This window comes from Neofelis nebulosa, chromosome 11 (genome assembly GCF_028018385.1).
Source record: "Neofelis nebulosa isolate mNeoNeb1 chromosome 11, mNeoNeb1.pri, whole genome shotgun sequence".
NCBI classification, from domain to species: domain Eukaryota; kingdom Metazoa; phylum Chordata; class Mammalia; order Carnivora; family Felidae; genus Neofelis; species Neofelis nebulosa.
In genome coordinates, this window is record NC_080792.1 from 77,489,540 (window position 1) to 77,516,180 (window position 26,641).

At 50.9% G+C, this 26,641-nt stretch overlaps 1 protein-coding gene across 1 annotated transcript in view; it reads right to left on the reverse strand.

Moving 5' to 3' along the window:
- The window catches only part of ACACB (acetyl-CoA carboxylase beta), a 111,203-nt gene that overhangs the window by 34,971 nt on the left and 49,591 nt on the right, over window positions 1-26,641 (reverse strand). The window contains exons 14-28 of the mRNA XM_058691036.1: window positions 25,458-25,608; window positions 25,249-25,352; window positions 23,906-23,987; window positions 21,417-21,562; window positions 20,125-20,275; window positions 17,747-17,881; window positions 16,269-16,415; window positions 14,773-14,961; window positions 12,827-12,927; window positions 10,044-10,132; window positions 9,839-9,963; window positions 5,966-6,079; window positions 5,720-5,833; window positions 4,764-4,853; window positions 1,465-1,583 (exon numbers count right to left, since the gene is read on the reverse strand). Of these exons, the coding sequence (XP_058547019.1) occupies window positions 1,465-1,583; window positions 4,764-4,853; window positions 5,720-5,833; window positions 5,966-6,079; window positions 9,839-9,963; window positions 10,044-10,132; window positions 12,827-12,927; window positions 14,773-14,961; window positions 16,269-16,415; window positions 17,747-17,881; window positions 20,125-20,275; window positions 21,417-21,562; window positions 23,906-23,987; window positions 25,249-25,352; window positions 25,458-25,608 (1,857 nt within the window). The remainder of the gene's footprint in view (window positions 1-1,464; window positions 1,584-4,763; window positions 4,854-5,719; window positions 5,834-5,965; window positions 6,080-9,838; window positions 9,964-10,043; window positions 10,133-12,826; window positions 12,928-14,772; window positions 14,962-16,268; window positions 16,416-17,746; window positions 17,882-20,124; window positions 20,276-21,416; window positions 21,563-23,905; window positions 23,988-25,248; window positions 25,353-25,457; window positions 25,609-26,641) is intronic.

Genomic DNA, 26,641 nt, shown 5'->3' on the forward strand with positions numbered 1-26,641 from the left:
TATACCCCACTCCCCCCCACACACACACACACACTGGAATATTACCCAGAAACGAAAAAGAATGAAATCTTGCCATTCGCAACGTTGTGGATGGAGTTAGAGGGTATTATGCTAAGCGAAATAAGTCAGTCAGAGGAACACAAATACCGTATGATTTCATTCATACGTGGAATTTAAGAAATCAAACAGATGGACATGGGGCAGGGAAGGAAAAATAAGATAAAAGCAGAACTGAAGGTTGATGGAGGGAGGTGGCGGGGGGATGGGCTAGATGGGTGATGGGCATTAAGGAGGGCACTTGTCGTGGTGAGCACTGGGTATTGTATGTCAGTGATGAAATCACTGAAACCAATACTAAACTACGCGTAACTTGAATTTAAATAAAAACTTGGGAGGAAAAAAAAAGAAACCATGAACGCTATTGCCCATACGGACCCAAGATCTGGTTAACTCAACGCCCCAGTCATGATGAGACCGTCCTCCTAGCCACAAGCAAAGCCTGCGGGGAGCCCCAGGAGAATCAGACACAGAGGGGCGAGGGAAGAGGGAAAGAGAACTCTCCACACTGTAGGGAGAGTGATTGCTTTAGCGGAAGGTGACACATTCTACCTGACCAGAACGGTACTTTGGGTCCTGAAATAAGGTGGATTAAAAAAAGACATGATGAGGGAACAGCAGAGGCACACCAGGATGTCCCCAACTGAGCACATCGTGGGGATCCAGACAGGCCAACACCAGCCCCGGCTGGTGGCTCCAGAGGTCCGTGGGGTGCTGCGGAGAGCACTCTGGAGTGAGGCATGTGGCTCGAATCCCTACCCTGTGTACAGCTGGGCATATACCAAGGGGAGGCCCCAGGGCCTAAATGGAGATAGGAACACAGTTTTGGCCAACAGATGGTGAGGGCTGAATGAAACAGGGTGTGGAAGTGCACGGTGCCCGACCAATGGCATAGCGATAACCATCACAGGGATCACTAATGCTCACCAACAGCTTTCTGCATGCCAGGCACGCCCCTAAAAGCCATGTGGGCCTTATCTCACTTATTCCCCATAATGATCTAGGAGCACACCACCGGAGCAAACGTTCTGCGGTGATGGAATATTCTAGAACTGCAATATCCCACGTGGCAGCCACAAACCACATGTGGCTATGGGGCACTTTAAATGCAGCAGGTAGGCCCGAGGAGCTGAATTTGTCATTGAATCTCACTCGATTTAATTTAAAGAGCCCACACAGGGGTAGTGGCTTCCACACTGGGAAGTACAGGTGCACGAGGCAGGCATTGGATTATCTCCTTTTGCAGATGAGAGAAGAGAGATGTAGGGAGATCCCACGGTGGGGAAGTGGCGTTCCTGAGGTCCCTCCCCAGACATACTCGCTGGGTCCCTCCAGAGACAGGACTATGGTGGCCAAGGAGAAAAGAAACACCCACCACCCCTCCCCCGGGTGCGCCCCACTCCATACCGGTTTGGGTGGGAGGAGGGCAGCATGAACTGGAATTCTACCACACAGGTGCCATCTGGGAGCTGCCGGTGCTGCAAGCTGTTTAACTCATAGGCGATGTAGCCCCTTCGCACGTAAACCTAACAGAGCAGAGGCACAGAAGACATTCTCGCAGAGGGCCCTCCAGACCAGAGAAAACTCAGGCTGGAGCGATACCAGAAACCCTCTCTAAATGATCCCTACGAAGTAGCAAAGAGAGAGTCTGCTCACTCTTTACAAGGTTACCTTCTTTGCAAAGGGCTCAATAGTAAATATGTATTTTATTTACCTATTTTTGTTCATGTTGAGAGAGAGTGTGCATGCACAACGAGCGGGGCACAGAGAGAGAGAGAGAGAGAGAGAGAGAGAGAGAGAGAGATTCCCAACCAACCTCCAAGCCTTCAGCGCCGAGCCCAATGCGGGGCTCAAGCTCACAAACCTGGAGATCATGACACGAGCTGAAGTTAAGAGTCGGATGCTCAACCAACAGAGCCACCCAGGTACCCTTAGGGAGTAAATATTTTGGACTTTGGAGGACAGATGGAGGATACATCGTCTCTGTCACAACTATTCAATTCTGTTGTCGCAGCCTGGAAGCAGCCAAGGATGATATGTAAATGAATGGGCATGGCTGTGTTCCAATAAACCTTTATTTATAAAATCAGGCAGTGGGCCACATGTGGCCCACAGGCTATCACTTCCAACTCCTACTCTAGAGTGCGCCATCCAGGAGAAATGTAACACAGCCACGTGTGCAATTTTAATTTCAAATTTTCCAGTAGCCACTTTAAAAAAAAGGCAGCAGGTGAAAATGTTTAATAATAGACTTCGTTTCATCCCCAATACCTAACGTAATGTCATTTCCATAGGTAATCAGCAGAAAAAGTATTGATATATTTGAAATTCCTTCTCCACACAAAGTCTTTGGAATCCAGGGTGCACTTTATACTTAGAGCACAGCTCAACTCAGACAAGCTATGTTTCCAGTGCTCGTTGGCCAGATGTCACCAGTGGTTGCCATATTGGATAGCACAGTTCTAGAGTTTAGACAGTGGGAGGTTTTTTTAACTGAATAGGGAATATAAGAAGTGTGCAGTAAGAGTTAACATAGCAGGCCTAACTGCTATCCTTCGAAAGGCCCCTGGCCAGCATCAGGAACCTTGGATCTGGGAGGGCTCCCACTATTCCCTGATAAGAATGGTTCATGGCACCCAAGCTATACGATGATTTTATGTTGAACCTATGCTTTCTTTCCAGGAGTTTGGAATTTAGTTACATGCTAGGACCAACCCCCAATAAAACCCCCAGGCACCGAGTCTCCAAGCCTCATTTCAAACATGTCATAAGTCATTGCTTGAGGAATTAAGAGTGCCTATAGGAAGGGCGCCTGGGTGGCTCAGTCAGTTGAGCATCCAACTTCAGCTCAGGTCATGATCTCACAGTTTGTGGGTTCGTGGGTTCGAGTCTCGCGTCGGGCTCTGTGCTGACAGCTCAGAGCCTGGAGCCTGCTTTGGATCCTGCGTCTCCCTCTCTCTCTGCTCCTCCCCCCGCTCACGCTCTGTCTCTCTCTCACAAAAATAAATAAACATTAAAAAAAAAAAGTGCCTACAGGACCCACTGGAAGCTTTCACTTGGCTTCCCCCACACACTTGACCCCCACACACTGTGTCCCTTTGCTGATTGTACTTTGCGTCCTTTCACTGTAACAATTCACAGCCATGAGCACGCCTATCTGCTGAGCCCTGCGGTTCTTCCCAGTGAATCATTGAACCCGGGGCTGGTCTGGGGGACACCCACACATTTTAGCAGGAACAAAACTCTCCACATCTCAAGAGACCAAGTAACAATGTAATATTCAAGGTGTGCCTCTTGAGTCAGGGAGAAGAGGCGGGATTGTGTTCAATAAACCCGCTGAACAAAGTGAAAGAATGTTCAAAGAGCTGTGGAAAATTCTCAAACAGAAAAAAAATGGGATTTAGCGCACCGAAAAGCAAAGGTGGGGTGCTGCTCTCCACCTGACAGAGGACACCCCCCCCCCCGCCCAAATAGGACAGGTGACTGGATAATGAGTACCAAGTGCTTCCTGCAAGTGTTTACTCATTTATCTTCCAATAACCCCGTGAGGTAGGTATTATTGCCCCCGCTACAGCAGGAGAACCTAAATGTCCAGCAAAGGAAAGCAACGGGCCACAGGTCACACAGCTCGGGACTCTGCACAGATTGCTCCCCCTGACTGAAACCTCTGTGCTTCTTCCCACCAATTCTGACTTGCTCTTTAGCTGCCTGTTTTCACATCACTTTCTCATCCGAGTCTGAGCCGAACCTCCCGGTGAGGTTAGACTCTGCTGTCTGATTCTCAGCATGCCCGTTGTATTTAGTGTGTGTGTCTGTGTGTGTATCTCCCCAGCCAGAGAGAAGCTCTGTTAGGGCAGAGACTGGGGCTGTTCCCCTGCTGTTTCCCCAGAGGCTGGCACACAGTGGGTCTCAACATAAGTGAAAATTGGAAAGGGGGGGGGAAAGAGAGGCACTTAAGAGAGCTACGTGGTCTCACTGCCGGAAACAGGGAGACCGGAGAAGGATTCTTTGAGCTGAAACCAGGGAGGAGGTAAAGGCTGCAGGCCCAGGAGAGTCTGGGGCCATCGCATACGCAAAAGCCCCAAACGGTCTCCATGGAGACCCAGTCAACATTCTAGCACCAGGATGGGTGACCCATGGGGTCTAAAAGGTGGCAGAAGAGGGAGTGGGGACCACAGGGGACCAAGACTCCAAGATCGGAGAGTTTTGGTGCTGGTCACTGCCTTGTCTGCCCCATCAGGACCGGTGACAGGGAGGTCGCCTTAAATTGTCACCTAGGCTCCTTCCTGCCCTATGGCTCAAGCAGACAAGTCTTCCAAAGGTATGTGACGCAGGGAATCAGAGAGTCTGCAGGAGGCGCCTGGGCTCTTGGTGGTTAGCATTTCAACGTGCCCTGCCTGGAGGAGGCCGGACCGGCACCTGAGAAAACGGGGGTCACCAGCAAGCGTCCTGGTCAGACACCTCGTGAGACCCTGGTCGTGCCACTCCCCAGCTGGGGGACCTCGGGCCAGACGCTCCACCTCTCTAAGCCTCAACGCCCTTCTCTGTGAGATGGGCAGGTAACAGTACCTACCCTGTGGAGAGAAGGATAAGGTCCCGTTCGCGAGGCGCGTGGCCCGGGCTCAGGCGCACAGCAGGCGGGCGGTGGATGTCAGGACCGGCATGTTGGCTACGGGTGCTGTTGCTGGGTCCTCCCTCCTACTTACCTCCAGGGACGCCATGCAAACGACCTTGTTAGCGTGGTAGAAGAAAGTGGGCAGGACGTCGAATATGGTCGTCTCTGACAGTATTAATTTCTACAGGATGGGAAGGGGGAAGAAGAGGCAAATGTTACCAAGTTTCCACCAAGATGAGTGGAGGGGTGGGAGCAGGGAGGGGAAGCCGGCGGTGGTTTCTGTCCGTGCTCCAGGCCCGTGGACCTGAAAGTGGGAGCAGTTCTGGGAGGATTACACCTGGGGCTCCCCGTTCCAGATGCGGAGGGGGTACCTGGAGGCCTGCAAATGATCCAAAGTTGGGGGCTCGGGGAACCCAAAAGATGAAGCCGTAACTCGGCCGTGTGGGTAAGCTCCATCACATCTGAGTGTTTAAAACTGCACCCCGGGGGACGCCTGGATGGCTCCGTCAGTTAAGAATCTCCCTCTCGGGGCGCCCGGGTGGCTCAGTCGGTTAAGCGTCCGACTTCGGCTCAGGTCATGATCTCACGGCTTGTGGGTTCGAGCCCCGCGTCGGGCTCTGTGCTGATAGCATGGACCCTGCTTGGGATTCTCTCTCCCTCTCTCTCTCTGCCCCTCCCCACCTCCCCCTCTCTCTCAAAAGTAAATAAACATTTATGAATGAATGAATGAATGAATGAATAAACAAATAAATAAATAAATAAAATTCGATAAAATCAAATAAAATACAATTGTACCTCGGGGGGGGGGGGGGGGGGAGCCTTGCTGCCTGATACTCTCTGTCCATCCTGCAGGACTGAACCTCTCTCGGGCTCCCCGAGGTCCTGTCGGGCAGCCCTGGCCACATTGGACGGAACCACTGGTACCTGCAACCGTGCTCTGAAGGCAGGTGCCCGCACACGGAGGGCACGGGGAGCCCACCTCCCCGAGGCCAGACTTGGGCCACAGTGTGAGCTCCGTGGCAGGTGGATGGGAGGGAGCGGCCTCACCTTGAGGTTTTCCGGACAGAACTGGTGGCCATACATGTCGATGGCGGACAGGAAAATGGACTCCACCTGGTTGTGCCTCAGCTCGTAGGACGGGAGGTGGGAGGCGATCAGGATCTGCAGGGGGAGGGGACAGAGGGCGGGCTAAGCCAAGGGCCAGGCCCTGGGATCAGGACGTGGGATGGCGGCAGAGGGGCCGTGCGGGGTGAGGGATGTGCGTGGCGGGAAGGATGCTCCCCAGGACCCTACCTGTCTCGCTCGGAGGGCCACTTTGCAATGCTCGCTTTTGCTCAGCTGAGTGAGCTCGTTGAGGATGGAGGTGAGCTCTTCCGACAGGGAAGGGTCTGGGCCACAGAGCTCATCCTTTGAGGGACACAAAAACAGAAATCCAAACGGCTTTTCTCCACCGGAAGGAAACACGCCCAGCCCTCACCCACAGCTGGGGCGTGCGGCCGCCCCAACAACCCAGACAGCTGCTCAGCTCTCTGCACATCCCCGGCAGAGCCTGATAATCATACCCTTGACCACTGTCCACCACGTGCCCCCCATTCACCCCTGACACGCCCTCCACACCTGCTAACATGAAAAATACAGCCAAGTCTCTACCGACAGCACCATTAACAGGCGGCCATTATCAGGCATCTAATGTGTCCCAGGCAAGCAACTAGACCCTTTACGTCCATTTCCCCAGATTCTCCCAACCCTCTGAGGAGTTACATTACGATGCCCATTTTACAGACGGGAAAAGTGAGGCTCAGGGCCAATCTGAAGCCAGGTCTCTTGTGTCCCCGAGGCTTCACTTTCCTCTCTACATTGCTGCCTGACTTAAGGGGTTCACAGGTGCAGACAAGAGGGACGAGGGGAAATGGAGCCCGGTACAAACAAAAAGTAAGGTTCACATGGGATGCTCTAGCGAGGGTGTGGTAAGCCGCCCTCTGCGAGTCCCCACAAGGAGCATTCAGGGTCTGGGGGGGCGGGTCAAGGGCAGCTTCCAGCAGGAAGGAGGATCTGAGTTGCAGAAGAAGTAGAGGGGTGATCATTCCACGTGCACCCCTCCTCCTGCTTCTGAATGAGGGACCTGCTTTCTAGAGACCAGGGTTGCATGCACCTGCTCTGGACATCTCCTCCTTATGCCCCCGAAACACAAGAAGGGCTTAGGAATGGCTCAGAGCGGATGTTCCCTAAACACCCTCAGAAGGCAAATCACTGACTGCTGGGACTCTCAACGCCCCAGCAACTCGCCCCCACCCCTGCCGCAGCCCAGGCTGCTTTCCAAGAAGTCACCAGATGGTGGGGCCATGGGTCCTTTCTTCTACACCTGCCTCTGCATCTCCCTAATTAGAATGAGCCTGCTCTGTTTCTACGATCAGAACGATCAGCACGTTTCTAACGCATTAACATTTCACACTTGGACACAAACACACGTGCTGAAGAAACTGCACAGGAGATTATTCTTAACCTTCTCTCCCTCCCCGTAAGTGATCTGTTTTAGCGACCAAGTCCCCCTGGTTGGTTGAGCGTCAGACTTTGGCTCAGGTCATGATCTCGCGGTTCGTGAGATCGAGCCCCGTGTTGGGCTCCCTGCTGTCAGTGCGGAGTCTGCTTCGGATCCTGTTTCCCTCTTTCTGCCCCTCCCCTGTTGGTGTGCTCTTTCTCTCTCTCTCTCAAAATATAAACCTTAAAAAAAAAAAAAAAAAAAAAAAAAAAAAAAAGACACGAAGGCCCCTTAAAGACTCAGAAAATTTCATTTTGAAGCAATCATGCAGTTAACAAGTCCTTTCAGAAAGTGTCCTAGGCACCATCAAATGCAAAGAACTCACCACTTTCAATAAATATTTTTAGGTGGTTTCTCTAGGGAGTATAAAATACCTCCCTTCATTCTTTACAGTTTATACAGTGCAGGGCTAAAATATTAACTCTAAATCACGTAGAAACTTTGCAGACATTTTCAATAAATAGAACCAAGAGAGCCAAAAGAATAATGGACCTCACACATCCCCCCCACCAAGCAGGTACATCTATAGCCGCCTTCACTGAGAAGCCCCCGAGAGCAAGTGTCCTAGCTCTCTGCTCCGGGGGCCACCCCGCCAAGACTGTCCTCTGATGTCCATAATGTTTAGCTCTTCCACGCCCAGAAGAGAGTCAGTATGTGCACAGAGAGTAGCAAACAGCAGAATAATCCAGAGCTTTCACCCCTGGCTTCCGAATGGCGAGGAGATGGTAACACGTGACAGGCAGACCTTCGGGCCTAAGTTCCCAATCCTGTACTTATGGGCCGCACACTGGGAAGCTCTCCCTCCAAACATAATTTGGAAGAATTGCCAAAAGTACACAAGAAATGAGGGTCGGTATTCAACTTTGTATGGCCACACCTGCTTTTTCTCCAGCATGCATACACGTGTGTGCACACATACGCTTTCGTTTTTGAAAGTCAGTTACAGACCCCATGATCCCTCCCGGTAAGAATACACCTCCTCGTGGGGCGCCCGGGTGGCTCAGTCAGGTGGGCATCGGACGACAGCTCAGGTCACGATCTCACAGTTCATGAGTGTGAGCCCTGCATCAGGCTCTCCTGATAACGCAGACCCTGCTTGGGATTCTCTCTCTCCCTCTCTCTCTGCCTTCCTCCCCGCAAAATAAATAAACGTTAAAAAAAAAAAAAAAAAACGTACCTCCTTGAGAAAAAAGATCTCCTAGCTAACGAAAGAACCATTGAAACGTCCAAGAAATTAAACATTAAACTGATAATATTATATAATACGCAGCCCACGAGGAAGTTTCGCATTGGGGATAGCTTTCAGAAAGTACTGATGCCTGGGCCACAACCCCAGAAAGCCGGATTTAACTGACCAGGGGTGAGGCCAGGGTGTCTGTATTTTTTAAAAGTCCCCCTACATCTACCCCAGGAGGTTCTCATGTGCAGCTAGGATTAAGAGATCCTCATGCCGCACTAGGAGATTTCAAAATGATTCTTTACAAAAATGTCAGTATTTCTGAATCCATCTTGCTAGGGTGTTAACTATCCTATAAGCCCAGGCCCAAATTTGGCCCACTGCCCATTTTTGTAAATAAAGTGGGTTTTTAAAAATTTGTTTTAACGTTTATTTATTTTTGAGAGAGAGAGAGAGAGAGCGTGAGCAGGGAAGGGGCAAATAGAGAGAGGGAGACACAGAATCCGAAGCAGGCTCCAGGCTCTGAGCTGTCAGCACAGAGCCCGACGCGGAGCTCGAACCCACAAACGGTGAGATCATGACCTGAGCCAAAGTCAGACGCTTAATGGACTGCGCTACCCAGGTGCCCCACAAATAAAGTTTATACATTCACTTATATACTGACCATGGCTTCTTTCACGCTACAACAGCAGAACTGAACTGTTGCAACACGGGCTGCATGGTTCTTAAGACCAAAACATTTACTATCTTTACAAAAAAGAAAAAAAAAAATCTGTCGGCGCCTTCTTGCTAAAACCAAGTCCAGATCTCCTAGTATCTGCTGACCCTGCATCTTCCAAGTGAGTCGGGTCAGAGACCATATCAAGGGAAGAGATCGAGAACTATAAAGGATGCTAATTACCATCTGGTAGGAAGAGAAATAAGAACGAAGAAATTCCGTGCTTCTCCAAGAAGGCAAAACCAAAGTCCTACCAGACTCAGAATCCAATAGCCCCTAATAACTCATGACTTCGGGGGGCGGGGGGCAGGCTCTGGGTTCCAATCCCAGCTCTGCATTTAGCAGCTGTGTGCCCTTGGCAAAGTGACTTCACCTCCTTGTGCTCTGCCAGAGCGGGAGTGAACACAGTACGCACCTTCCGGGCTTGCTCAAGTCAACGAGCCGGTTTTTGAAAAGCACATGAGGAGTGCCCGGCACGTAGGAGGTGCTCCGTGAGCGTCAGTCTCGATTGCACCCAGGGGCGGCTGCATCCCACCCGTGCCGCCTGGTTTTATAAACAAAGTCTTATTGGGACACAGCCGTGTCCATTTGCAGGCCTTGACGTTGCACAAGGTCGGGACAGAGGCTGCACAGCCAGCAAAAGCTAAAATATTTCTACCCCGGCCCTTTCCAGAATGTCTGTGGACCCCGAGCTACTCCCGCTGTGGGTACAGGGTGCCCCGTCCTGCTTACGATCAACATGATCACCAGCTGGTTCTTCTTGGCCACCTGCGCGTGGGAAAAGATGCAGTCCAGCACCTGGGACATGTTTGGCTTCAGCTGCTCCCTGAGGTTGATCACACACTTGTCGTAGTGAGCTAGAGGGAGACAACAGGGGTGAGGCTCAGGGCCCCCCCCACCCTGTGGGCTTGTCACCAGCGCTGGCGGCGACACTTGCCTTGTTGGAAATGGTGTTCCACGCGTAAATATCTTCTCAGGAGATCCAACACCACTGCCTTCATGTAGCCACGGGTCCCGCTGCGGTACCTGGGGAGGCAGGGGAGGCTGCTTGAGCCGTCAGCCCTACATCCTAGAGTGCCTGGGTCTACAGCCGGGGCTTTTAGGACTTCCAAAAGGAGAAAACGGTAATAAAGTGTCTGGAGGCTGCACTCCCCGATCCTCAAGCCGGGGAGGGTCGTGGGAGTCGGTTCATTCGCACTGACTCTGCAGGCCAAAGACAGCAGTGACTTGCCCAAGTTCTGACCCCAAGCCAGAGTCCGAGCCTGAGCCTTTGGATGGCACCTGCCCATCCCCAGAGAGAAGAGACAGGGTCAGCCTTGCATGCACAGTTGAAAACCAAAATGACTGACCACCATAGGCATAAAGGCAGCTTGAAAAATAAGTAAATGAAACTTGAGAGACATTGATCCATAGATCCTTATGTAAATTTCACTTCCCTTTTATTATTTTTTAAAATGTCTGTTTATTTTTGAGAGAAAGAGAGCAGGAAAGGGGGAGAGAGAGGAGAGAGAGAGAGAGAGAGAGAGAGAGAGAGAGAGAGAATCCCAAGCAGACTCTGCACTGTTAGCACAGAGCCCAACACAGGGCTCGAAACCACAAACCATGAGATCATGACCTGAGCCAAGATCAAGGGTTAGACACTTTAACCAAATGAGACATCCAGGCACCCCTCACTTCTCTTTTAAAAACCAAATTTTAACCTGGATGTTCCCTAAAACATTTTCTCTTCTAAATCATTTCTGCACATAGGGAACAGAATACCTTAAGAGACGCGACACTGAGTTTTAAGGGCATTGAGACCAGTTTAACCCCAGTGTCACTTAAATGACAACAAAAGAAAGAACCCAAAACATGCACTTATTCAAATGTGATTTTTTTTTTTTGGATGTTTATTTTTGAGAGAGAGAGAGAGTGCAAGTGGGGAGGGGCAGAGAGAGAGAGAGAGAGAGAGAGGTGGAGACACAGAATTCGAAGCAGGCTCCAGGCTTCAAGCTGTCAGCACAGAGCCCGACTCGGGCTTGAACTCAAGACCCATGAGATCGTGACCTGAACTGAACCGACTGAGCCACCAAGGGGCCCCATTTTTCTTTCTTTTCTTTCTTCTTTCTTTCTTTTCTTTTCTTTCCTTTCTTTCTTTCTTTCTTTCTTTCTTTCTTTCTTTCTTTCTTTCTTTCTTTCTTTCTTTCTTTCTTTTTCTTCCTTCCTTTTTTTTTAAATCAAATGTAATTTATATATATACATATATATGTATGTATGTGTGTGTGTGTATATATATGTATATATATATACACATATATACGTATGTATATATATACGTATATATGTATACGTATGTATGTATATATATATACGTATATATGTATGTATATATATATGTATATATATACGTATATATGTATGTATATATATGTATGTATATATATACGTATATATGTATGTGTATATATACATGTATGTGTATATATATGTATATATATATACACACACACACACACATATACATAGAACAGAGCTTTGAGGGGTGCCTGGCTGACTCAGCTGGTAAAGCATATGACTCTGGATCTCAGGGTTGTGAGCCCCACGTTGGGTATAGAGATTACCTAAATAAATAAATAAAATTAAAAAAAAAAAAAACAAACCAAAAAACAGAGCTTTGCTACTTATGTTTAACACAGAAAAACCTGCCAGGGAATTTAGCTAACTTAACATTTGTTCATTTTCTTCTAAGTGTTTCTCTGAAGCGAAAGGGTGGGTTTAAAGTTAGCGGTCAAAGTGTTCTGCGGGAGGGTCTCCCCTCCTAGCGCTTGGCTGTGAAACTCTCTTCTTGTGGGGGATCCAAAGATACCCTTTGTCAGGTCGATCCTCTATGAGCAGTCCGAGTCCCCATGAGCCGAAGAGCTCCCTGAAGAGAGGGGCAGCCTCCCAGGGTCCTACCTCTCTGTGCCTCCAGTAGTTTCCAGAAGGTGGTAAATGTGCACAGACTTCATCTCCTCCGGTTTAAAAATGTTTGGATTCTGTCCTTACACGCAAAGCTTTCCTGCGACACAGTTTTCACACAACATGGCCATTCTTCCTGTCATTAGAATAGTTCTTGCTGCTCAATAGCTCCTCAAAATACAAATTCTTGGGGCACCTGTGTGGCTCAGTCAGTTAAGCATCTGACTTCGGCTCACGTCATGTTCTCACGGTTTGTGAGTTCGAGCCCCGTATCGGCCTCTGGGCTGACGGCTCAGAGCCTGGAGCCTGCTTCGGATTCTGTGTCTCCCTCTCTCTCTGCCCCTCCCCTGCTCGTGCGTGCTCTCTCTCTCCCTCGAAAATAAATAAACATTCAAAACAAAACATAGCCGAAAAAATCTTCATCATCTCTCCTCTGCAATGATTTCAAAACGACAACAATAATCAGTATAGTCCTTTATAAAGCCAACAAAACCACTGTATCCCACTGTCATATAGTCAAAGCTCCCCTGAGTATGTGCCATGTGTCATCAGCCCTTTACAAAACTTAATCCACTTGTAACTCAGGATGACTTACTGTGCGTGAAGTGTCTTAAGTCCTATTTTACAACTTGGTGAACTGAGATCACAGGAGAAAAGGGTCTTGCTTGGAGTTTCTAGGGTTAGGAATAGGTAACCCCATGGGCTGGGTCTTAGCTTCAGAGAGCCCCAGAGTGCCACGTTCGTGTGGTGACAACCACAGCCCATGGGGGGCCCGGGACTCACCTCTGGACCAGCTGCACGATGCTCTGGGTGTTCATGAAGAACACCTCCCGGTCAGCCTTCCGCTGCAGGGTGGCCGCGTGGCAGTCCAGGATAGTGGCTATCTAGAAGGGCAGACAGGATAGGTCTGACCACTCGTCACCATACGATCCGGTCACCTCGCAGAAGTCACCAGAAGGACCCACCGTGGGATTCCACGGAGGACCCATTCAAGGCTCATTCAAAAATCGAAAATTTCTTGGGTCACCTGCATGGCTCAGTCAGTTGAGCGTCCGACTTCAGCTCAGGTCATGATCTCACGGTTCGTGGGTTCGAGCGCCACGTCGGGCTCTGTGCTGACGGCTCGGAGCCTGGAGCCTGCTTCGGATTCTGTGTCTCCCTCTCTCTCTCTGTCCCTCCCCTGCTCACCCTCCCTCCCTCCCTCCCTCTCTCCCTCTCTGTCTCAAAAGTGAATAAACATTAAAAAACATTTTTAAAAATCAAAAATTTCAGCTCCAAAGCTCTCTGGCCACCAGCTGTTTGTCCCTCTCAACACATGGCTGGAGGAATTCAAGAGCTTAGAAATGACAACAATCCCGTAAAGACACGTGTATTATTCTTCTCCACAAATATGAGTGGTCTGGGAAAAGGGAAGGGAATTTTCAACCCCAGGGAAAATGAAGGTGCTGGGGGGGGGGTCTTGTTTTTATAACTAGATTTATTGGTATTAGCATACTGCTTTTGGCAACAAAAATTGTTTTTAATGAAAAAATCTACACTAACAACAAATTCCTAAAAGGTCCAAATGCATACTTTTCTCAACTGGGGTTCTTTAGAGATGTGTTTTGGTTATTTTTCAGTCGAGATATCATTCACATACCACAGTATGTCTCCCATTCATTTTCTTTTTATTTTTTTAACGTTTATTTATTTTTGAGAGACAGAGCACGAGCAGGGGAGGGGCAGAGACAGAGGGAGACACAGAATCCAAAGCAGGCTCCAGGCTCTGAGCTGTCAGCACAGAGCTCGGTGTGGGGCTCAAACTCACAAACCACAAGATCATGACCTGAGCTGAAGCCGGACGCTTAACCGAATGAGCCACTGGGCGCCTCTCTCCCCCGCCTTGAAAGTATGCACCTAATTCAGCATTTCTCAGTCCATTCAAAGTTGTGCAACCATTTGCCACTATCTAGTTTGAGAGCATTTTCATCGTCCCAGAAAGCAACCCGATAAGCATTTAAAAATGTCTGGATCCCCCTCCCCCAGCCTTTGGCAACCCCTAATCCACTTTCTGTCTCCAGGGATTTGCTTTTTCTATGGAATCATGCAACAGGTGGTCTTTGGTGGCTTCTTTCACTCAGCCTGTTCCAGTATAAATCCATAGTAGATCCCTTTTGGTGGAATCTATTCCAACCTCTGGAGTGGCTGACCCCTAGCTCCCCAAATCACGAACATGTGGGTGGGGGAACAGTGACAGTATGAATCCCTTCTAATGAGACACGGGCAGGTTCTTCCAAAAGCAAATTGCCTTTAAAATGCTTGATAAAAGCAAAAAAAAAAAAAAAATCAGGCCAACATAGTATTATTAGAGATATTTTATACGACCCTGGAAGGCTTTCCATTACATAAAAATATTATATACACATCTAGTCCCAAGATGATCGCCTTACAGACACCAGAGGAAAGTCAAAGCTACAGTCTTGCAAGAAAAACCCACAACTGCCTCTCTTTCAGCCAGGTCAGGTGTGGAAAATGCTCCCTGCATTTGTAGCAACCGCTCACTCCTATTCTGAATCTGAGTTCTATAGAGCGAGGCCCCTGTGTTCATCTAAACAGTTGTTGCTTTGGAGAAAATGGTGGGGTTAGCCCCCAACACCGTGCGTGCTCGATCAGAGGCCACGGTGACCGGGAGTTGAGTTCCCGAGTGGCACCCGGGGGTCCCCTGGTGGGGCCGGGTGGGGGGCACGTACCTGCTGGCTGGGGAACTGGCACAGCACCGAGGTGATGTTGCTGGCATACTGAGCCATCACCCTGCGGACCGACTTCTCCACGGGGGCGGGGATGCGGCCCGACACGCTGGTCATGATCTCCTGCAGCTCCAGCAGCGGCAGGGACGGGTGCCGCAGGGTCGTCATGAGTTTCTGCACCCACTCCTTCAGCTGAAGCGGGGACCACGGCGTCAGCCTGAGGCCCTGCGGGTCCTTGGGCAACACCACCCTCCACGAGGCACGCGACATGCACCACCCAGGTCCTGTACTCGAGGAGCCCAAGAGCTAGACGCAGCAGCCTCTAGAACAGTCCCGAGCGGAATGGCCCCCTGACCACAAGGGGAATACTCAGTTTCCCTGCACTCCCCTCTCCATGCATCCGCCAGCCTGGCGTGAGGATATTACACAAGGCCACACGAAGAGCTCACATCCGAGGACGCTTGCTCAGTGCCAGGCACTGCGCTAAAACTTTCATTTGTACCTTCCCCCCCGATCCTCAGAAATAACCCTACAAAGTCGGGATAATCATTATTCCCATTTTATAGTTGAGAAACCTGAAACAGAGAGGCTGACTGAGTTATCCAAAGTCACCCAGCTAGTGAGAAGCAGACTCGGGCCATCAAGCTCCCGAGATGCTTAACAGCGACACGAGGCTGCTTCCAGGGGTCCCAGCAGCCGAAATGTTGACAGTCTCTGAGTGAGAAGGATAAGAGTGCTGCCACCACAGGGGTCGGGCGGTTTAAAACTGAAAGAATGCACACGCTGGCAAGTGCAAAGGCTAAAGAAGAGCGGCCGTCACGGCGATCACAATTAGACAACACAGCACGGGAGTTAAGAGCCCAGACCCTGAAGACAGACGGTCAGTGTTCAAATCCAACCCGATCTTTTTCACGGATGAAACGGGACAAGTTTCTTAGCCTCTCTGTGTCCCAGTTTCCTTACCTGTAAGGTGGAAATAATATCATACTGGCCATAAATACCACCGCACAGTCGCCGCCACTAAGAGATAGAAGGTGACGCACGATGTTATTACTAGTGATGATGAATTTAGCATCGTGGGTCTTGCGCAGAAGCCTGCAAGTGTGAAAACTCATTTCTCTACAGAGTAAGTAGGCAACGGGCCCCTGGAACGATGAACAACGAACAGAGCGTGTCTCTGACCAAAGCGCCTTCCTTGCTCTCTAAGAGGGGACCCACGCGGACTCCTTTCCTCATGCACAGCTTGAGCACTCTCCGGGATGCAACGAACTGAACCACAAAAAACCAATACAGCTTTCGCAACAGTATGGAAGCAAAGAGAAACGTACACCCGTGTTTACAATCAAAGCGAGGAAGTCCTTTGTAAAAACGGAGGACTAGCCGTTTTCCCATTCCTTACTTCAGTAAAGACCTCGGATCTGATGGTTTAAACCCTCGTGGCTCTTCACAGACCTGCACACGCGTGCAGACTACATACCCATCCTTCGCACATGACCTACCTTTGTGCTAAAAATAGGCTCTGGCAGACAGTAGCCATTCATGATGTTGGTCAGGTTTTCCAGGACGTTGTGGAAAACCTGGTGTAGTTTCTCTCCGATGATGGGCAGAGTTTGCTGGGAAGGGAGCTCTCCTGTGAATGGCTCGGCCTGACGAGACACAGCAAGAACCAGAGGTCAAGGACACCTGCCTCCTGAGTGAGACAAGATAAAAACGAGGGGCGAGGCAGATCTACCAACACACAATATAATTAGAATGAAGCCTGAGGGAGAAAGAACGAAAAACCCAGAAGACATCGTACTGGAAAGTCACAATTGCTACATTCACACCCCAATGCTGGCTTCCCAAATCTCCCCCATCGCAAATGCCGTGATCCGTGATCCGTTGTCAGGTGCCCCCGGTGATTCTGGAGGAGATTAGGTTCTTTTGTTTCACTTTGCTTTCTAATCACGACTATCTATTTTCCCTATTTATTTTCAGTCTTTATCCAATCCCAGACATAAACACCTAGCCGGATGAAAACTTAACGAAACTCTCATGCCAATGTCCCAGCTTTTTGTAAACCACAAACATTTAGCCTTGGAGAACCAAAAAACAAAAAGCTCCCCCCAAGGGTTCACCCTGACCTCACACGCCCATTCATTTAGTCATTCGTTCTACAAATGTCCACTGACTGCCTACTTCGTGCAGCCCTGGGGCCCAGGAGATTTGGGACGTGCTGTTCTGCTGGCCTGGAACCCTCAGCTTCCTGCCCCTTCCGCTGCCCCACCCCTGTGGGCTCCTCTTGTCCTTTGAGATTAACCAGAGGGTTTCGTTCTGCATAGTCTGGGGCTGGTTCTCCAGCTGGGCCCCCACAGCGGGGGCCAAGGGCAGTCCCTCTTCCTGCACTTATGGAGCTGAGCGACACTAATATAAGACGGTAAGAGGAAAACTGGGTGCAAGGTATATAGAAACTCTCTGTACTATCTTGCCAAAATTTTCTGTGAATATAAAACTAAAAAAATCTATTAAACATTTTTAAAAGGTGGTCCAGAAAGGCCTCACTGCGGGGGGTGGGGGTGGGGGGGGGTCAGGGATGACGCTCGAATAAATGTTTACAAGAGGTAAGAGGGTAAGCACTGAAAACATCTGGGGGAAGGTTCTTCTGGGCAAAGGGGGCAGGTTCTAAGTGGAAGATCCTGGCGTGTTCGATTAAATGAGGGGGAGAAGAAAAGTGGGTGAAGCCAGAGAAGACAGTGGGGGGAAGAAAAAGCCAGTGGGGGACAACTCAGTTGGGGTCTTGTAGGAAGAACCTGAGTTTGACCCTGAGCCAGATGCAGAGCTGATGGGAGGGGCAGGAGCAGAGGCAGGCAGGCTTCTGTGCCCGTCATGCCGCTGCCGGGGGCCCACAGGGGCAGGACAAGAGTCAGGAGTCTTAAGCCAGCTCGGCTCCCTGAACGGGCAGAGCCAGCCAGGGTGGCTGTGCCGGGGTGCAACATACCGGGCGCACTTTGGAAGGGTCATCGAGCTCCAGCCTGGCCACCACACAGCCTGCTTCCAGCACGGCCCCCGCACGCTTGATGTACTTCACCCGGCCGCTTTCCTGCACGTTCAGGGTCATGATCATCTTCATCACCTGTTTTGCAGAAGGAAGAGACGAGCTGAGCCCGCCAGGACTGGCTGTGTGTGCGTGTGTGACAGCTAGAGTCCCCCAGAACCAGTTTTCTGGAGCAGGTCCTTGGCCATTTAAATAGAACGACTCCCTGAGCAGAGTTCATGTGTAAAGGATGGAGGGAACTGGTATTTGCCAGAAGCCTGCTGTGTGCTAGGCTCAGTGCTGTTCGTGAATTATCTCCGTCTGCAAAGGCAGCTGGGAAGGCAGGTGTTTATTGTACCCATTTTACAGGCACGAAAACTGCTTTTTTTAATTTCTTTTTTCTTTTCTTTTAAGTTTATTTACTCCCTTTTGAAAGAGAGAGAGAGAGAGAGAGAGAGAGAGAGAGAGAGAGAGAGAGAGAGAATCCCAAGCAGGCTCCACACTGCCAGCGCAAAACCCGATGCGGGGCTCAAACCTGAGCCAAAATCAAGAGTTGGATGCTTAATCGACTGAGCCACCCAGGTGCCCCAGAAACTGATTTTATTTGTGATGTAAAGCCTCTCTCTTAGAAATACAGTTAGGGGCGCCTGGGTGGCGCAGTCGGTTAAGCGTCCGACTTCAGCCAGGTCACGATCTCGCGGTCCGTGAGTTCGAGCCCCGCATCAGGCTCTGGGCCGATGGCTCGGAGCCTGGAGCCTGTTTCCGATTCTGTGTCTCCCTCTCTCTCTGCCCCTCCCCCGTTCATGCTCTGTCTCTCTCTGTCCCAAAAATAAATAAAAAACGTTGGAAAAAAATTTTAAAAAAAAAAAAAAAAAAAAAAAAGAAATACAGTTAAATCATTGGGGGGGGGGGGATTAACAGACATATTCCGAAAAAATGGTGTATTTTGTGACCGGCTCCTTTCTTTTTTTTTTAATTTTTTTTTTAACATTTTATTTTTGAGACAGAGAAAGACAGAGCATGGACAGAGGAGGGGCAGAGAGAGAGGGAGACACAGAATCGGAAGCAGGCTCCAGGCTCCGAGCCATCAGCCCAGAGCCCGACGTGGGGCTCGAACTCACGGACCGCGAGATCGTGACCTGAGCTGAAGTCCGACGCTTCACCGACTGAGCCACCCAGGCGCCCCTAGTGACCGGCTCCTTTCTTAAAGGCAGTGAGAAAACCCTCTGGGGAACACTCGGTGGCAAGAAGAACGGGCTCCCAGCACAGTCACCAGCCCCTTTGACTGGCCTGACGGTCCGCCAACACAGACACGATGAGTTTTGCCACCGTGGCGTGGGCTGCAGGCAGCCGGCACTGTGACCCTTTAGGTCAGCAGCTCACAGCCTGGGCGCCCGAGACAGACCCGGGCTGGAGCCCAGCACCCCACCCATCGCTCCGTGACCCCTACCAGGTGCCTTGCCCTCTCTGAGCCTCACTCTCCTCAACCATAAAATGGAAGACAGCCACGCCTCACAGGCCTCTTGAGTAACCAGGATCACCCGAGAAGAGGAGCCTGGCACATGGCGAGAGGTCAGCAAGGACCACCTCCTACAGCCACCGCATTTTCACTGCCATCATCGTATTGTTTACCGTGGCAGCGTGGCATGGAGCCCAGGTGTGAACCCTAGCTAGCTCTGTGTGACCTTGAGTGAGTTCCTCGGCCTGCCTGGGCCCGTTTCTTCATGTGTCAAGTGGGAATCCTCTCTGTGCCCATCTCCTCTGACTGTTGCCGGAAAGATTACAGAAGGTAATTAAAGACACGTAAAATGCCTACAGTAGCACCCGCCACAGGCAAGCACTTTATAAGTATTGGCTTACGGCTTGTTAAATCATCACCGTCATTATTATTAATCAGTTCTTGGGGCACGTGGGTGGCTCAGTCGGTCAGACGTCTGACTCTTGACTTCAGCTCAGGTCATGAGCTCACAGTTCGTGAGTTTGAGCCCCGCATCGGGCCCTGTGCCGGCAGCGTGGAACCTGCTTGGGATTCTCTCTCTCCCTTTCTTCTCTGTCCCTCTCTCGCTTGTTCTCCTGTCCTTCTCTCAAAATAGGTAAGACTAAGCTCGAAAAAAACAAATCAGTTCTCACTCGTTCCTGCAGAGTGTACATTTTGGAGGTTTTCCCTTTGAACACTGCAGACAATTTGGGCTGAACCCCACGTACTGGCTCTCTGAGGAGTCAGCAGGTGGCAGCCCAGGGGAGAGGTGCAGACTGGATGATGCCGGATGGTCCTCCCTCGGGGAGTGGGGGGAGGGGAGACCCGGCTGCAGCCTCACCCCAGGGGCGGGCTCTGTGCTCACCTCCATCTCCGCGTAGCTGCTCCCAGCCTCGACGTGGCCCCCGTCCTCCACCGTGTACTGTATTAGCTTCCCGGCCGAAGGGGACCTCAGGACCGTGGGATCGTTCTCCTTCTCAAACACACAGGTCTTGTTGCCAATGGTAACACGGTAACTGGGAGGGAGAACGGGCAGGCAGGTGGGTAGATGGGGAGGACCGTCCACCCCGCACGCCCAAGTCAGGCTCTGGTCGGTATCTCCCCCTCCCTAGAGGCAGCCATGAGCATGACCCTGCACGTGGTCTGTTGGACTCCAACTTTCCCAAATGCTAGCCTTTGACGGTTACGGCAGAGATAACTGGGAATGAAGCGGGTGAGCAAAAGGTGTGACCCTTTTCTGGCTGAAAACAAGTCCCTTTTACTGATAGAATTCTAACAGGCACAGAGAACGCAATCAATATTATTCGATACATAGTTACCAATGGTAAGCCTTCGCCTTATAACCGAACTGGGGAGAGTATGCCCCCGGGGGGAGCCTGTAATAACCTTGAACGTTCCTGGCAGACAGAACACGGCTTAAAAAGAGGTAATAAGATAGTGCTCTGGCTGGGGCGAATCCAGTCTGCCTTCTTCCAAAACTTCGAAGGTTGGGAAGGGAGACAACCTGGGCCTGACTCCCCTCTGCTGGAGCGGGAGAGGGGGTCTGTACTGCCTGCTCGTCAGGGCTGGTCCGCATTTCATTGTATGAGCTCAGTGTGGTCAGTTGCATCGGAATAGGAGGGTCTTTGGGTCTATCTCGTGATGCCCCCCTGCTACGTGCTTCCTGGGTCTCCTTCCTGTATTTCACCCACTCAGGTGCACAGAGACCTTTCCTGCCACTTCTGCTTGTTTATTGGGTCACATTCGCCAACAGGCTCCATGGGTCGTGACCACGGTCTCATCCCAGCACCCAGCTCCGTGCCTGCTACGAGGAGCCGTTGCCCTAACTGGACGGCTGTTTCTCCTCCAAGCCTGCGCTCAGCCCGGTGTGGGCACCGCAGCTCAGACAAGGGGCAGCTGACACACTGTCGCACACCTCACAGGCCACGGAGCTGGGAGTCACATCCCATCCAGCTCTGAGCCCCGCTATGTCACTAGAAACGGGCCTCCTGGGAGCCTCCCCCCAGATGTCTGCCAGTTGGTGGTTTTCCAGCCAAGAGATTAACCTCTCCATGGGCCCCAGAATTTACTGGAAACGGTACTTTATCGAAGACTCCTGGGCTGCACACAGCTGGCTTTGTATTTTTAACCCGCGGCTCTGTGTACCCCGCCATGTACCTGTCAACCTCTTCTTTCATGTAGGTGGTATAGCTGTTGCCATTGTAGGACAGCAGTAACCCACCGTCATTCAGCCGGTGGGCGTCGATCTCGATGTGACAGCCGTTCATGATGAGGACGAACATGGTCAGAGATTGCCGGGCCACCTGTAGGGACAGACTCAGTGTCCCTGCCCGAATTCAGGAGGCCCGCTTGTCCCTGGGTGCCAGGGCGCCACGAGCAAGGGCTAGGGTCCACAGTGGGAGTGCCACGGTGGACGTTTGCAATCTCTCCAGTCTTGGCCCTCATTCGCCCCCAGGGAGCCACTGCTGGAGCTGCAGAGTGGTGCCACACTTGTCCCCTGGGTGGCCTGATGGCCACTGGCTACAGGCGGAGTTCCAGCCTGGCCACATCCCCACCAATCGCTTGCCCTTCCGATTCCAGTCTTCAAGCATCAGCCCCCAGGCAGGGCCACCCTGAGTAGCAAAGAGATGGGGTGGGGGTCTCGCCGGGAGCGAGGCAGTCCTGGAGACTCCAGCAGTGACCAGGACTCTGTCCTCCTCAGACCCGGCTCTGCCCGGGGGCACACCGGACATTTGGGACACTCGAGAAAGGCACAGGTGGCCAGGCCCTGACCTCAGCTCTGTACTTCAACCGGACATACTAGCCTTCGGTTCGACGTGAGTGCTCTCTCTCAGAACACGAAACACCCTAAAGAGCCCTTGACCCGTAAAATATTCATGTGGACACAAAAGGTATTAAGAAGTATTGGAATGTCTATTGCAACACTATTCGTGGCAACAGGAAGACTGAGAAAGTAGCCATCTAACGACCTTGCAATGGAATACTCTAGACCAGCACTGTCCACCATGGCCGCCCCTGGCTAGGCTGGCTATTTACATGTAAATTAATTTCACTTAAAAAAAAAAAAAGGAAAATTTAGTTCCTCGGCACTCAGTAGATACAGGTGGCCCCATACTGGACAGCACAGATACAGAACATTTGCCTTCCTACGGAAAGTTCTACTGGACAGCATTAGAGACAACAACCTGATATAAGAAACCTTGTTACTAACAGGGGAAAACATTATGCCGTAATAATATCAAAGCAGTAAAACAGTATTTGCACCATGATCTCAATGTGCAAAATCGATGCCTGAGGGGAAAAAAATTTTAAAGAGATTTGCTGAGACGTTAATAGGGATCGCCTCCTGGAGTCAGCACCTGAAGGGCTTTGCTCTTTTGATGTTTTGTGCTTGTTTGAAATTTTTGACTTTTATGCAATAAGCATGTGCCATATTTAAAAATCACACTGGGGGAACCAGGGCCCCCAGAATAGCCACGAAGCATGGAGGGGTAAAAAGTGGTTTTATAAGCACGCCCGCACGGATAACACGCTCGTTTGGCTGAACTAAACCTGAAAAACCCCAAAGTTGGAAGCGTAAAGTGCTCAGTGATCTTAAAGATAACAGAAAATAAATATTCTGCCTCAAAAGCTGACTCAAGTTCGGTTATCTTTTCCCTCCCTAAAGGCCGCCTTAGCTTCTTGGGGACACTTTGGCCCTACAGGTCACCCCGACTCAGAACTAGGGCCTGACCCTGTGACCGCACATCTCAGAGACTCCCTGATAGTCTCTGCTGAATTGACCTCGGGTGTCCCAGCAAGGGTAACCGGATACTTCTGAAGGGACAGCCACCCCGAGTAACCTTCAGGAAAGCCCTGAAGGTGGGCCAGGGAGAGATTAGAAAGCCACACATTGACCTTTGGTGCAGAGCTGGCCTCACCAGCCCTGTGGAAAGGGACCCACATACTATGCCAGCTCAGCACAGGTCCTGCTCATGCTCTGGACTGGACTGGATATCATCCCCCCAAATTCATGTCCTTCCTGGCACCTCAGAATGTGAACCTGATTTGGAAATAGTGTCTTTGCAGGTGTAATTAGTTGAAAGAGGTCCTACCGGAGGAGGGTGGGCCCTAAATGCGATCTGACTGGTGATTTTCTGAGAAGAGACCCAATGCAGAAGGAAGACACTGTGAACACAAACCCACATGCAAGGCGGTCATATGAAGCCAGGGGCATAGATCAGGGTGACAGTCTGTAGACCGGGGAATACCAAGGACCACCCACAACCATCAGAAGCTAGGAAAGCATGAAGCAGATTCTCTCCTGGAGACTTCAGAGAAACAGGGCCCAGCGGACACCTGGATTTTAGACTCTGGCCTCCGGAGTGCGAGACATAACCTTTCTATTGTCTGAAACCACCAGCTTACAGTACTTTGTTACTGTGGCCCCAGGACGCTAACACATGCTCCGTTGTACCTTGTGCCTATCGCTCATGTCTGTGCATTCTGAAACGCAAAGGGCTTAGGTTTCAAGATCACAGGACTGCCTGGGGCGTCCCGGGACCCAAGCATGAGCAAGTCCACTCCGGGCATGGCTCCCTGCAGAAATAAAAACTCCCACCAGCCTCCAAAGTGTTGGAGACATCCGAGAAACCCGGGGCCTTCACCTTGAGAATGTACTTAACACCATCATAAATTAATTCCACATCCACGATGTTCAGCAGAGAAGCGGCAGGAAGGACCTGGCCCCTGAAAGAGAAGACAGACTCACGGTCGGCTGTGGGAATGAACGAGAACTCTGCAGCCATCCTCTGGATTTGAACCAATCACTCAGCTCTTTGCCTTGCCTAAGCATCAACCCACCTGACTGTACTAAAAAAGCTAAAACTGATGAAAAGGCAAGGAAACTGACATTCCTCAGGACTTAAGGAACAGCACTTACAAAAGGATGAGAAATTTCCAGAGGGCTTCCCAGGAAGCAAAATTCATAATGCTTGTTCTTGGAAAAACTCCCCATGTGGGAATCCCGCCACCTGCTTATGAAAGAAACTGGGTGCACGCACTGAGATTCTATTACTGTTCAAAAGCATGATAACCAAGCGCTAAAATCTATTCTCTTTTTAAATTTTTTTTTGTAGTTTCATTTGCCTATCACAATGTTTCTCCACGAGGGGTGACTTCAGCCTCTACTCTAGGACATTTGGCAATGTCTAGAGATGTCTTTGGTTGTCATGGCTTCTGGCGGAGTGAGGGGGTGGGAGGACACTGGGGATAGAGGGCCAGGGATGCTGCTAACTTCCCACAGTGCACAGGACAGCCCTTGCAATAAAAAATGAATCCGCAGTAAAAAATGAATCAGCTCAGGGGCGCCTGGGCGGCTCAGTCAGTCGAGCATCCGACTTCAGCTCAGGTCCTGATCTCACGGTTCATGAGTTTGAGCCCCGGATCGGGCTCTGTGCCAGCAGCTTGGAGCCTGGAGCCTGCTTCAGATTCTGCGTCTCCCTCACTCTCTGCCCCTCCGTGGCACGCACTCTGTCTCTCTCTCTCTCTCAAAAAATAAACAAACATTAAAAAAAAAAAAAAAAAAAAAGAACTCAAAACATCAAGGGTGCTGAAGCTGCGAAATCCTGGCCCATTCTAACAGTGAGCAACCTGGCCCCTTCCATTTCACTAGTCACCGTCTGATTCGGGTGAGGGACCGGAAAGAACATTTGTAGAGGTGACCTATACCCTGCTTTGCTTCTCAAATCCACCTTCTTTCTGAACTCAAGTATTATGACGTCGCTTGCACAAGTCAGCATGAATAAGCACCCCTCTGTCTGCTGCCTTGAGGATCCCATCCCCAGCGACTCTCCTCCAGGGCAGACTCGGTTCAGGCGAGGAATTTCAGAGGCAAGCACGGAGGAGGGATTCCCTAACTGCCTGGGCGCTGGTCATCACCTTCCTCACCACTAACGCACATCCCACGGTGGGGGGGGGGGGGCGGTGGAGAATTACCATCGTGCCCTACCTTTCCAGCGAGTGTAAGAAATCCGTCATGCAGGTTCTGAACATCACATCGGCCACGTTCAAGGCTCCACACACCACCCCAAGCATGATATCTGGCTTCTCAGCCTAGGAAAGACTCCACGCTTCAGTGTCGGTGGTGACCGAGCCCACGAGGAGCTGGGGGCTCCACGACCCCGAGGGGAGAAGCATGCAGCGCCCCCCCCCCCCCACCTGCACTTTCTCAGCGATGAGGTGATCCAACCACCCTGTGTCGATGTCATTGTTCTGGAAACGCTCGGTCTCCAGCAGGTTAATGAGATACTCCACGGTGGTCCTGAAGTCGCCCCGGATGGACAGCTCCTTCAAAGCCACCACCATGTTCCTTGAGGGGAAAGGCACATTGATTGTTTTCCAAATTAATATACGGGCCAACAGAGTTCCTGCATGCTTCTCAGAGAGCCAGAATAGCACAGTTGAGAGAGGGGGGCCTGAGTCCAATGGCCCAGGTGTCAATCTCGGCTCCAGCATTTACTGGTCACTTGGGCAAATGACTTAACCGCTCTGGGCTTCAGTTTCCTCATCTGGAAAATGGGGAGATAACTCTGACTTCCAACGGGTGCTTGAGGATTAAAGTGAGACAATCCATAGAGAGCACACAGTCACCGATAAAAAAGGTCGGCTGCTACAAACAGGATTAATTACCGTGATGGTAATGATTATTAACCACGGCCAGTAGCTCTGCCTCTCTCCGGCCAGCCCTATTCAAATCCTCAGCACCCAGGGCAGCTGCTTTGCTGGGTATGCACGGGGTGGGCCTACGGACGGCCAACGCTGTCCTCCACTGAGGGGGTGGCAGTCACCCATCCACCCGTGCCTGGTTGGTCACCACCTCCCATCTCCCAGAGGAGTGGCCTTCCCCCAAACAGGGCTCCAGTCCAAAGGACTGACACCCCTACTCCCTATGAAATCACAGGGAGAGTGTTGGGCACCAGAGAAAGAGGTGGGATTAGAACAATTCTCTTCTCGGGAGGGAGCTTTGATATCTGACATTGGTGTCCCAGCGTGCATTCAGCAGGTGGAGCAAAGGGGCAAATCACAAGCCCAGTTCGGGGGGGACAGAAAATACACAAGATGCACTAAGATCAAATGAGGGCATCAATAGTCTACGGAAGGTCAGCTGTGGCACTGGAATCTGCATGTACGAGACGAGCTACTGGGCTCAAGGGTGACCCACTTGTTCCAATTTGCTCAGGACACACCCAATTGTAGCAGTGAGAAATCCCAAATCCTAGGAAAGCCTCAGTCCTGGGGGAACTGGCACCCTTGAACCCCCCCCGCCGCCCCCGGCACCGGACTCTGGCGGCCATAAGAAATGCTGAAATTCTTCCCTCTGAATTCTGTTGAAATGGATACTG